The sequence below is a fragment of the Styela clava genome, chromosome 8 (assembly GCF_964204865.1).
Source record: "Styela clava chromosome 8, kaStyClav1.hap1.2, whole genome shotgun sequence".
NCBI lineage: Eukaryota > Metazoa > Chordata > Ascidiacea > Stolidobranchia > Styelidae > Styela > Styela clava.
In genome coordinates this window covers 15,842,968-15,856,822 of record NC_135257.1, presented here as the reverse complement: position 1 = coordinate 15,856,822, position 13,855 = coordinate 15,842,968, and the positions used below count along the sequence as shown (strand labels likewise).

The window sequence follows — 13,855 nt, the reverse complement described above, 5'->3', positions numbered from 1 at the left end:
AATCACCTATTTTCATCGATATCGGAAATTTTTCAACGAATTAAAATTTAAAAAATGGATCATATTTCTTTTTTTTTTTATGTACGAGTATAGAAAGTTGACTGAAATTTAAAGTAAATAAATTCTCGATTAACCTTTTTTCCTAGAAGCGATCAGAAAAAGCAACGGAGGATAATACAATACTTTCGGCCAATCTAACAGCAATTCAATATCTCCATGAATCACATTATGTTCAGGGCGATAAAAAATACCATAAAATGATCATTTTACACTAAAAAAAAATAGGGAGAATATTCTAAAAGTGAAAATTCAGAAACAGAGCCAAAGTGAGATGAACTTCCAATTTCTATAATTCTCATCACGTTATGTGTCACTGCAACTTTATTGACGTTACCATGTAAAATTCTGTACAGTTTTACGCAAGCTTCAACGAAGTTAATAGATCATGCTGAACTTAAAATATAGTATAATGAGGTTTGAGTTTTTATCAGCTCAGAAAATGAAATGCAGTACTACAATTTGAAATCACGTATAATCATTTTTAAAAGGTCAGAAGCAGAAATAATTGATATAGTTGGGAAAAATATTTCATGAGATTATCAGTTAGTGATGAAGTAACGTCGAAAAGAGAAAATATGAAAATTTAGAGACTTCTGATTTGGCTAAAACTTTTTTATCAACTTCAATTCTGCTGCCGGTGCATTTTATGAAACTTCCTAAATCTATAGTTAAATTATCGGATTTCGTTTGAACAACATAACATAACAATAAAAATCAGATATTTACAGTCAAACGAAATTTATTTATTTTTATTTATTTTTCCATAATCATAAAAAATAGGACTCGGTAAAAACCGCACGTTTATCGGATTTTGTACAACTTTGTCTGGTTTTCATATTATGCTATTTTTTTCTTAGTCAGCGAATCGTACAAAACTGGAAGTCCAGCTGTGATCAAGTATAAAACCTTGATAATTCGTCTCGGTCAAACCTGAATTAATCAATCGCCCATTTTTGAGTAAAAATTATCTACCTAAATTGGAACAGGAGAAAGTGATTCTAATATGACGGTTAAGTTTAAATACGTGATATTGACAGTAATAACTAATTTACCCATGAATCTGACCATTGTTTATGTAAGAACATTTGTATTTTTCCGTTTGAACTTTTGCCCGCCAGTAACTAATGGAGCTTTTTAGCTTATATTGGTTATCATTTGCCACATAAACCCAAATCCTATATACGTTTAGAATGTAATCTTAGTTTGAAAGTTGCTCGACTATTTCCTGAGATCTACTCGATGTCTCTATAGCCATTTGTGTAACATGAACTAAGTAACTATTGTTATTTTTTTGTATCATGACTTGAATTTTGACCATAATAATGTTTTGACTTATTTTTTAATGTCTAATACAAATTTGGGCGCTCCAGAAGTGCGTGTACCAATATGGAGGTCACTAATTTTGTTCGCCTACTTTACATCAAGTTGAGTAAAGGGACTGATTACTATGTGCAGGGGGTATATTCACTTGGCTAACACAGACAGTCCCCAAACCTTGTATAGAACTAAAATAAGAAAAATAGGAATAAAAATTATGGCCTAACCCTAACCTGGTACACACACTGCGGGAGTACCATAAATTGTACGGGACCTCAGGAAGTATACGCACCAAGATAGCGCACAACCTGAACATAGTATGTGTGTACAGGTTAGGATTCAGGCTGTGCGACATCTTGGTGCGCATACTTCTGGAGCCCCATTGTACGTTATACAAGCGGAAACGAAAAAGCACTTTGTGTTTATCTCTAAATAACGCGATGACTATTCGATAGATGAACGCCATATCGTACATATCGTTATTGAAAAAATAATCAGTCAGTTTAACAAAATACATGATGGAAAATGCAATTTAGACTTTATTTAAACATTTGTAAGCGTGAACCAAAGATGCTCATAGGTTATACCAATTCCCCACGTTTGAAAATAATATAATGAATTTCGACAGCAATTTCTTATAATAATAAATATTAAAACAATCACATCACACAGATAAAATCTTTTACGGGAAAAAAGTTTCATCGAAAAATTACATAATTCTCTAAATTTAAATCTCGTCTCGTTTTTTGTTCTGTAAAGTAGTACGTGAACCAGGTTAGGATTGGGCCATAATTTCAGGTACAAATACATTCCTGTGTCCGCCATCTTGGTGTACATGCTTCTGGAGTACCCAAATATTTTATCATCATCATCATTCTCTTATTATACTATGATATGCTATTCATTCATTATTATGAACCCAACCATGTTCGTCAGAAACATGTACGTTTAAAGTCATTCGCTATTCATAATCGACGTTTGTTAGGCCATAAATGGCTGCTGTAATAATTAAGCTTTGTTTGAAGTCAAGGTGTACAACATTAATAAAAATATACTTCATAGTATAGTAATTAAATTTACATAGATTATGTACACAAAATCGATTTTATCACGAGGTTGCCATGCACTGGTAACTGTAAATGATTAAATATAGATAACACCAGTGAGTTCAAATGCGAAAACATTGATAAATACAGCTCAGAAGTGAAATGCCAAACGGATGAACCAGGAAAGGGAATTTTATTACTTGCAAAAAAATAAACCTGAAAAAATATTTTCTAAAAAATATCAATGACATTTAAAAGCTTCATCGTCAATACTTGAGAGTCAAAAATTTTACAGAATTTAACAAAAAAAATGGATATAAAAAATCTGAGGTCGATTTTATCGTGACATAAAGCAAAATATCAAAACAAATTGCACGTTTTAGGTCTTAACAATAAAACCCACACTGACACGGTCAGTTGCTTCATAAAAAGATGGCGGCGTTAATATGGGGCCTCTTGTAATCACATATGACGCCCTATTGTTAATAGAGCGCGAGATTAACGTGGGACGGTGATTATGTCTTTTCGGGCGATAGGTTATGAAAGGCAAAACGTCTTTTCGAAAGTAGAGTCGACTTATTTTAGGTATGCTCGACCAATCATGGATGTTACCTTAAAATCAGCTGAGAGAATAATTTATTTGTGGATAATATTTGGCCAAGTGTGATTTACAAAATAATCACGGAATGTAGGATGACTTTACTTCCGTGTGGCATCTGACACCTATTGTTTCGTTATCCTACTAAACAATATTGAAAATAAAAACCAAACAAGTACTTAACTTTTTGAGAAAGAAAAACGTTGATTTTATGTAATAAATGAAAATATAAAACGTTCATTTTTATTAAACGAATATCGCCTGTCATATTTGATACACTGTTTGGAATACACAGGTATTTCAGTGCACAACAAATGTATTTAACGTTGTATATTCAATACTTAAGCAGCGACCGACGACATTGCTCTAACTATCAGCATTTTAATGTTTATTTAGCAAATACCCCAATGGCCTATCTCAAACCCACTCTTTTTTACTATAACAGTTTTGAAAATGTAAGCATTTGAGTGCACAACACATGTATAAAACGTTCTTTTTTCAATGTTTCAATCGGCGTACTTTGCGCATTTTGGTAAATAATATAAATATTCATTTCTCATTTCTTACTCTTACTTTCATTGAGTGTCTGTTGGATACAAACTATTGTGTACCAACGACACAAAAAGGAAATCCGATATAGCCAAGGAAACATCGTACGGTCATATTAATTACAATTGTGTTGTTTGTGTGTATGAATGGAGTAAGTTATTCACTGAATGTCGAATTTACTATTACGTATTACGACACAATCAATTTCGATTTGTGAAGATAAGTAATTGATAGTAAGCGAGAAAAACAATTCGATGTTTCATGATATAAAAAATCGACCCGAAATATTGTAATTAGTTTCATATGAATTGGCGTTTTCATCAATCCCATGTTGAGTTCGATGACGTAATGGAAATAAAAATGGCATCTTTGACAACTGCGATCATTCTACACTTTATATGTATACTACCACTAGATAGGCAATACTGAAATTTAGAACAATTCAAATCAATGACAACTACTAATGTAAAAGGATTATTCAAGTTTACTTTTAGGATTCAGTACAGTGGTTCTCAAACAGTCCGTGGCCCATTCTAAAGACTCTCAGCGCATGTGGCCCTCTACTCTTTCATAAAAAATACCTAGTTTTACTTTTACCGCGTCCCATCAGTTATTTTATGCGCCACGCTACAAGCAATACAGTAAAGAATTACACAAATCACATTCACAGCCAATTTATTCCAATTGATTTAGTCGAATTGCACCCCAGCACGTGGCCCTAGAGTGCTAATCCTTGGCCCCCTAGAGGAGCCGAAGGTTCAGTTTCTGAAAACTAAGAAGAAATTTACACGATATACTTTGAAATCTAAGGTCATAAAATAATAGTTCAACACCTGTAATTTCTATGCATAACACTTTACAACTTTAGTGTTTCATTTAATATTTCGATGTTTCTGAGTTTTAAGCGTCGATGACATATTTAAATACACGACAAAATCTGAAACAAACTATTATCTTCTTAATGTTTGATATTTTTCTACAAAGGATAAACTGCACTAACCGTAGATCGTGAAATTTTGGGGTATTGTCTTGTTGATTCTTCATCCACAGCCATGACTTCTAATGTGTAACTCAATCCTCCTTTTCCTTTTAAATCATGTGCATGTGTGACATCTCCTGTGATCCGATTAACTGCGAACATCTCGTTATCTTCTTTGGCATCGGATCTTGAGGACTTTGTAAGGTAATATCGGGTCATCGAAGTCTGAAAATATGAAAACTGAAATAAAATATATCATTTTTATACGTTATTTCAGATCTCTAAAACTTCGGAACACCTTAAATTCCAAATCAAATTAGAATATAACTTTAAATTTGGGATGTCTGGGACTCTTACATGTTGTAAACTGCTGGTCTGAAAAAGTCAGACATTAATTAGACGAAAAGTCAATGAAATACATTTGTTTCAGTGTGTAGTAGAACTTTTCAATTACAAACTATAATCTTCTGGATTATAAAGTTGGTGGATATTGTACTCAATATCGTTATATTTAAGGACACAGCCTTGAACACTGACCCATTGTACCAAGACAATAAGCTAAAATGGATCTTTCAATAATCGAATCATATTTAGCAGTTATAAGACCTAATTGGGCAGGTTTTCGTCGTTGAAACACATTTGTAGCGACTGGAGCAATATTTTATCACACATAAATCACTCGCTATTTCTTATCATTTATTCGCTTCGCTTATTCTTATGATTTATTCGCTTCGCGCTTATTTGCTCTATTTCTCTCTGAACAAAGCCACATACAAGCATCACTAAAAATTTCGATATTTCATTGAATTAGTTCAAAAATGTTTTTTATATTCATATTCTATTTGAATCCACCATATATTGGAAAAAAACAAATGAAAAAAGTAAAATACCAATCCCCCCACCCTTGCGGAAGCGGCAGGCAATGATGTAACAAGAAACCCTGGACCGCTCCGTTCCGACAGTGTTATTGCAGGAATCGAACGAATTCTTGGTCCACTATCTGTCTTCGTAACGTCAGCTACAATTACATACACTGTCATACGAGTTGATTTTGGTGGAGAACCTAAAAATGAGCAATAAAGCATATAAAAAAAATAGTAAATATATTGTTGTATCTACAGTAATTCAATATAAGCAACATAATTACGTTAATTATAAATTCAGGTTATTTTGTGTTCCCACAATTCGAAAGAATGATTGCATTTAGGCTACGGAGTAAAACGTAGTGACAATATTGTAAAAAATAGAACGTTTCAAATCAGAGGTTGACTATTTAGGGTTAACAACCCAATGAGTTAACAGAAAATTTTCTGAATGCGGAGCATGGCTTACGATTGTGCCTGTCTATTACCGCGTGTCGGACTTCGAAAATTCTTTGCAACAAACTAATATTCATACTAATGTTCAGTGTAGGAACTAGGAAGTGCTTGATATAAATGATAATTAATAATAATAGTAACACTTATAATTAAAATATATTCGTAATGCCATCGAAATTGTTGAATTTTAGTTCATATATTATCACTCAATTTGATGAGATCTGATTACTGGGCGTTCAAGTTGATTGTTTTATTACTTGGACAATACTTAACGTGTAAAGGTGGAGAATTCCTATTCAAAACGGTATAATTAGTACCTTTGTCGGTCGCAGTCAGGTGTACCGGGTAAACCAGATTCTCTGATGTGATTGGAGCTTTCAGAATCAAATTGTTTTCAGCATTCAATGTAAACAAGTTTGAGTGCATGCCAGTTCTTGATAAAGCTATAGTTACTTCGCCATTTTTGCCTTCATCACGATCTGTTGCAGATATTTTCATGATAGTATGGCCGTTTCTCCTGGCAAATTGGGGTGATAAAACATAAGACGTAGGGCTTGTAAACTCTGGTTTATTATCGTTGATATCCGAGACTACAATTTTGAGAGTAGCGTCTGAAAATTTCCGTAAAGATACCGGCTTTGCTTGATCGGTTGCTCTGATAATGAGATTCAATGTTGGTGTTTCTTCTCGATCTACCATTCCGCGAACCGTGATTCTGCCGCTTATGGGATCAATTTCAACTACAGACGATCTGCTTGTTGAGTCGGTATCATCTTTGTTTATCAGTGAATAACGTACCCGGCCATAATCATCCGAGTCGGCATCCTCAGCTTTCACGGTACCAACAATAGTGGGACTGCCGTAAAATTTCTCTGTAAGAGGAAGCGACGCGACTCGCGTGAATTTCGGAGCATTATCATTCTCATCTAAAATATCGATGATAACATAAGTATTTGTGGACATTTCACTATTGTCAGTAGCTCTGACTGTTATATTATATCGCCTTTGAATCTCATAATCCACGGTTCCTATTAAAAAGATAAATCCAGTAGCGGGATCGATGTCAAAAACGGATTCCTCGGTGAGAAGTTCGTAAGTGATTTCCGTACTTATAGTAAGTGAGTCTCCATCTCGAGCTTCAGCTCTACCAATCAAAGTCAAAACTGGCGATAATTCAGAAATTGAGAATCGGAAAAACTTTTCTTTGAAAACGGGAGGTGTATCAATTTCGTCTAATACTTGAATTACTAGATTAGCAAATGCGGTATTCGATACGTGATCGACATCAGTAGCTTTGAGCCGTAAGTGATATAATTCGTTTTGTTCTCTGTCTAAAGAAACGCCTTCTTTCAGTTGTATGCTTCCTGTTACTTCGTCTATAATAAACGGAATACTTGTTTCCTTGGAAACAGCGCTGTAGATTTGGTATCGAATGGTTTTAGACGACCAAGGAGCATCTCCGTCTTTTGCAAGTACGGTCAATACGTCAGGCGAAGGAGAATTCTCCATTTTAGTTGCGAAATATCGATTAGATTCGAAGTATAACGAAAAACGATATTCAAATTCGATATTTATCCTTACAGGTATATGCGCAACGTTGGTTACTGAGACAGACCCATTCATACCATTTTGATCAGAAACAGCCATGTCCAGTAATATATTCCCATTTTGCAAACCTAAAATGGAGAGGAGATTTCTGTCTGGAGATTGCCCGACGTATATGTCTCCTGTTGTAATATCGGTATAAAATAACGACGACACAGAGTTTGACGATTGCAAATTGTATACGAGCGAACCATATATTCCGCTATCGTAGTCTATCGCTCTGACCGAGCCAATAAAATCGCCGGGACTAGCGTTTTCAGTTACAACAAACATATGCTTTTTCAAACCAGCTTGAGGTATGTTATCGTTCACATCTTTCACAGACACAGAAAGTTGTGAAGTTCCTTTCCAAGTGTTCCTAGAAGTTGCGAAATCCGCTGTCAGTAAAGCTTCATAGCCTGTTGTAATTTCAAAATCCAAAATTTGAGCAAGCAAAACTTCCCCACTTGGGTAGACATTAAATTGGCTATTGGGATTCAGAGAATAAGTAATGTCTTTGGTATCCATTATTCCAACATAATTCGACGATAATTCTGCATAGTTAGCAACAAGGTCATTTATATCGGTATCTTCAGGCAGTGAAATATAGAAATTTTGCATTGGTTTATCTAGTATCTGGTTTAGAAGAATAATCTTAACATCTAGATGCAGCACCGAACAAAGACGTGGTGATCCTTCATCACAAGCCGTTATTTCAGCTTTGAAGTCAATTTGACTCTCTGGACATGTTGATATTGAAATAATTGGAGGTTTAACAGAAATTAAACCTGTTATTGAATCTATTTTTATATTGGAATACAAACTTGTAATGAAATATTCTATTTTCCCATTTTCTGCAGAATCTGAATCATGCGCTCCAGCGTTGTATATTACCGTGCTCAAGTATTCATCGCCTAGTTCTACAGTAACTGCATCTGAAACTGTGTACATGCCATCCCATTTTGAAGTTTCCGAGGTAGACAGAAATATGGGATAATGATCATTTACATCGATAACGTGAATTAGATATGAAGATGTTGTATATCCGATGGTAACAGATGATGACGATTTGATAATTTCTGCTGTAATTGTTAAATTGTAGACTGTGGTAGATTCTGCGTCTACTAATGAGGAATTCGCCACTATAATATCACCAGTAATTGAATCGATTCTAAAAGTACCGTCTTCGTTACCATTTGTTAAATAAAATCTCAGTTGTTTGGTGGTTGGTAAAACTTCCACTCGACCAACTACATAATTATCTGGTGAGTTTTCCAACATGTATAAATTGTAATTTTCCTTTTCAAAGACGCTTTCAGGTAGACCCGGAATTATTACCACAGTAAATGTGGCGTTTTCGGTTGATGCTTTATTGTCACCATCCAAAGCAAAAACCTTTATGACGTCACTTTGTTCGTTTCTGTGAACGACACTTTGAGCCAATGATATTTCACCAGTTTTAGCATTAACGTTATAATGCTGCGTCCTCGGTCCAATATCTTCAACGAAATGATAAGTAATACGACCCGCATCAGAACTGTCTTTATCTGTCGCATGAACTGATCCTATTACAGTGCCTTGCTTGGTATTTGAATTGACATTGGCAAAATAAGCATTCGGATAAAACATAGGTTGATTATCATTAACGTCCAACACTTCTACAGTCACATCCACAACTGAGGTCAAAGGTGACTCTCCCAAGTCGGTAACTGACAAAGTCAGAATGTACGCTTCAACCTTTTCTCTATTCAAAGGTTTAACGACATTGATACGTCCACTATATTTATCAATCGTGAAATGGGAAATCGAGTCATCAAAAGCTTTTGAATTTCTTGGCGATTTCACCTCTTTTAGGCGGAATTCAAAGTCCCCATTCTTTCCATAATCGTTATCTCTAGCATCCACTTTTCCCACAAAACCATTTGTATTTTCCTTAATTGAAAACGAGTAACTATTTTCTTGAAAAGTCGGAAAATTATCGTTTTCGTCAATAATGATTATTCCCACATCGGCAGTATCAGAAAGTGGATAGGAGGTTTCATCCCTTGCACTGATTTTTAGGTTTATACTCCCATTTGTTAAGGTTTGCTCAAATCTCAATTTCTTTATTGTTGTAATGAGTCCACTGCCTTTGTCTATCTTGAACCACCCCAGATCATTGCCCTCTTCGATGCTGTAAAAGAAATGTTAGCAGAATGAAGAATAAAGTTGTGGCGCCCATTCACAAATTAGTTTAGCGTACAAAAATCATGAAGGTCGCACATCGGGCTCTAGCAGTAGGATGTGTACCAATATGGAAATAAATAATTTTGTACGCCTACTTTAACATCAAGTTGTGTAAAGGAACTGAAATCTATGGGCAGGGCGTATATTCACTTGGCTAACATAGACAGTCCTCGAACTCTTAATAGAACTAAAATAAGGAAAATCGGAATAAAATTATGTCCTACCCCTAACCCGGTACACATACTACGGAGTACCGCACATCTTACTGGTACAATTGAGGCATGCGTCGCATTTTCTGAAAAGATCGGCGGAAGCGGTAGAGCAATACGAAATAAAAAGTGTTCCAATTAATCAAAATGAAACAGTGAAATTTTAGATTAAACATCGGAATCCATGAAAATATAAATAGCTTTCCAGCGAGCGTCTTCTTTAATCGTTGATACTGAAAATTTGAAACAGATTGGTCTATTAGTTGCAAAGAAAAGCGATTTTTTTCCTCAACAACAACAAGATTCACAACACTAATAACAATTTAGCAAAGAGGTCAATAGGTCAACTTCATGCCCAATACCGCCTGATTACTGATTAAAATAAAAATTCCATAATAACAATGACATAATGGCCCCGACAATACAGACAATACTGCAAGTCCATCAGTATTCCAAAACTTGGAACTTGTAATAGCATACATTTTAGCAAATTGTTACGGGTTAGACACTCATGATAAAAATTGAACCATCCTTTGTCACCATACAAGCACACATAGAATAGTACACAAGTAACTAATGTAATATAAGTATGCAAAACTATTATATATGTGATCAGAATTATATTACATTTTACGAGGCTCGATGAAATGACACACTGTAATTCAATACTTGATGATGAACCACATGATATCAGTCTAGAAGGCAGGCAGTCATTATATATTGAATAATTTTCTACAAATTGAACGTGGGCCATGAATAATTTGAAATAAAAACTAACAAACTTAGTATGATGAATATTTTATAATTTGTTTACAAATTTAAAAGTGAGTCTAAAACGAAACGATACCACAAGAGAAATTGTATATCAATTTTGCAGTCCCTTGAAACGTTTACAATACCTAAAATTATATTTAAACATCTTTCACCATAGTTTTGGACATTTTTTGGGGAATATTTATGTCCAGGGTGGTTACGACTTTACCCATCATCATCAAGTCCATGCTTCTGAAAACATATAACCGGCTAACTAATGCCATACTCGACATGAACTGATAACAGGACGAGAGGCCGTGGTTCGCCCTATGATTAGGCCGCCGTCTGTCATATCGGCTTTCTTCGCCCCCGGGATAAATATGTATCCGATCCTAACTTTGACTAAATTTAATTTATAGTTCAATATCTAGTTAGCTTTGAAATGGCTATAAAAATATGTCTCAATAAGATTAATTGTTACCTGTACACGAGTCTACCATTTAATCCTATGTCAGTATCTTGTGCGTGAACGCTTGTCACAATGCTTCCAATTGTTGTGAGTTCTGATATCGTGACATTGTAGATTTTCTTGTCAAACTTTGGTGGATGGTTTTCTCCAGAATTAACAAGAATAATCATACTTGCTAGAGAATATCTCTCGCTATCTGGATCCGAATCGTTTGCACGAATAGTGAGATTGTATGATGGTTGATCACTCAGGCTATCGTTGTTTGCAACCTGAAATTGTTCAGGAAAACTTTGTCAGAATGACACACATCTAAAATTGTAGTATTCATCATATCATCAAGAATACAATAATGCAATTTCGCCAGTTAACGAAATAACGAAAAGGAGTAAATTGTAATAATGGAATCTTGTTATCGCATGTTGTTTTTTTCCCAACGCGTTCACGCCTCCAGCGAACTTGCATGTAATTTTGATCCAAATAACGTATTTGAACCATATGACAGTAAATAATCAGTACCACTGTATGATACTGATTAGCCGAAGAGTATTTAACATTATATCTTAAGCAGGAAGTGGCGTTGTTTTGGAAAAAAAAATAGGAAATTATTGTATCATCTATGTCGTAATGTTGCTCTGAAAAGAATATATTCCAATCGAGTTATAAGGTGACTTTAACGTTTCCAGTGTGGTTTTTTATGATGTTGATGTTTAAATTCAGAAAAGTTGGTTATGCAAGTCAGCCCTGACTCCAACAAGAATGAATTGCGTGCATTATCCAAGTTCTAACATTTTGCGGATATTCCAAACAAGAGGTGTAGGCCTATTCAATTTATTGTAATGCTTGGCATTTTGCTAGCGAATACTAATTGTCCATATCACTGACCTGAATTTTGGCAAAGTTCAAATTTTTCACTTTGATCAATTCAAAATATCCGTGATCATTTCCAGATACAATTCCCATCGGAACATCGTTCGATCTCTCTGATTCATCTGGATCGGATACAGTGACAAGGGCGACCAAAGTTCCAATGTCAGTTTTTTCGTTTATTGAAGCAATGCTTGCAGTTGTAGGAATGTATCTGATAAATAGTTAATTAATAGTAAATAAATAGTAAATTAGTTAAACACACTTTCAAATTGAGAGACAGGCTTTCGGTCTGGGCTGACAAAACTCGACTGTTCGTTTCCTATTCAAATCGACTATTCGAATTTCCTTCTAAGCATTTCATGGCTTCGCACTACGCTTCTGGAAAGCTACATTTAATTTTGAAGTTCTCGGCATCCAAATGTTAACCAGCAAACCATTTACGCAATTTCATTTCGCACAACCAACGTAATAAGCACTATAGATCTGAGATATCATTGAAAATCAAAAGAAATTTTATCTGAATTAGGTTTTGAAATACATCATGGGAAAATGTTTTCCGTGTGAAATCACTGGCATGTATATGGCCGTTCCAAAATGCTCAACCATAGTTGTAGGAATAGCATAGAAATGAATGGTTTGGAAAGTTTAGATCTACGCATTTAGAAGCATGCCACTGACAATAACAATATTTCAATTGAATGTAAAACCGTGTTGTACTATCGATTTAACCACAATCAAAATTGTAATTATGATCATTCTACCCAATTATAAAGATCACATGTTTCCATGGGCGAATGAAGATGAATAGGTCTCGACAACCGAGAACCAAGATTAGATTCGGACTTGTTCGTATCACGTGTGGTAAATCGAGAACGTGAAAATTCGGGAATCCAAATTAATAACTTAATATTTAGATTCCTTATTGAAGATGATATTTTATAATTTTTGACCAATTTTTCACAAAGATTTTGAATATCATATTTATAAATACTACAGAAAGATGTATATTTGATAACATAAATTAATTTTGATGACATGTACTCGATTGTGGTAAACAAAAAGTGGGCCGTATAATTTATAAATGCACAGCGTGTGTAATAGTAGTGAAAACCGGCTGGCGCTAAACTCGAACCAGTTTGAGTTAGTTAAAACGATCAAAAAAATAATTCAGACTTACGTGAACGATATTGCGGGATCATTATCATTTACGTTTGAGACATCGATAGTTAACAACGTGCTACTTTCCATACTAGGGCTTCCGCCATCCCTGGCTACAACTTTAATTGTAGAATAAGTTTTCTGGTTTTCAAAATCTAATGCTCTCAGTAAAATTATTTCTCCAGTTGTAGAATTGATGCCGAAGGTTCCATCATTTTCTTCAATAGAATATGTCACACGTCCATTCTCGCCCTGTTATTTTACGAACACATTTTGAAAAAATGTTAAAACGAGTTATCGTATATTTTTCTAAATAGTGAATCCCACATAACCACAAAATACGAGACCGATCTCGAATAATTCTTTAGTTGAAGCAATGAGACCCCAAACTGAAATAACACTCTGAATTGGATGTATTTTTCTTGGCAGGCCTAAGGCCTCTGCAATCTATGCGACGCGATGGCCTTGTTCAACCATATGCCCCGCGCTAATTTCAGGTGTAAACTATTAAATTTAACTGTTATAAATTATTACCAAGGAAAGGTCAACGTGTTTATTTTGTACAGCACGCAAAGCTTGTGGTGTTACTTTAATCATGATTCTGTACGGTACTTAGCTGACAGGTGCCGTAATAAAAGGTAAAGAAGAAGTCGTTTTCCATCACGAAATCGTAGATTTCTTCACAAACTCGTAGATTTCAGTTATTAACCTTACCTTAACC

General features: G+C 34.8%; 1 protein-coding gene across 2 annotated transcripts in view; it reads right to left on the bottom strand.

Moving 5' to 3' along the window:
* Positions 1-13,855, bottom strand: part of LOC120345474 (protocadherin Fat 4-like) — a 53,741-nt gene that overhangs the window by 37,148 nt on the left and 2,738 nt on the right. Inside the window, exons 5-10 of one of the 2 annotated variants that reach the window (XM_039414930.2) lie at positions 13,154-13,386; positions 11,992-12,187; positions 11,122-11,378; positions 6,186-9,625; positions 5,440-5,612; positions 4,571-4,774 (exon numbers count right to left, since the gene is read on the bottom strand). In XM_039414930.2, the coding sequence (XP_039270864.2) occupies positions 4,571-4,774; positions 5,440-5,612; positions 6,186-9,625; positions 11,122-11,378; positions 11,992-12,187; positions 13,154-13,386 (4,503 nt within the window). The remainder of the gene's footprint in view (positions 1-4,570; positions 4,775-5,439; positions 5,613-6,185; positions 9,626-11,121; positions 11,379-11,991; positions 12,188-13,153; positions 13,387-13,855) is intronic. The other variant, XM_039414932.2, reaches the window with a different exon arrangement.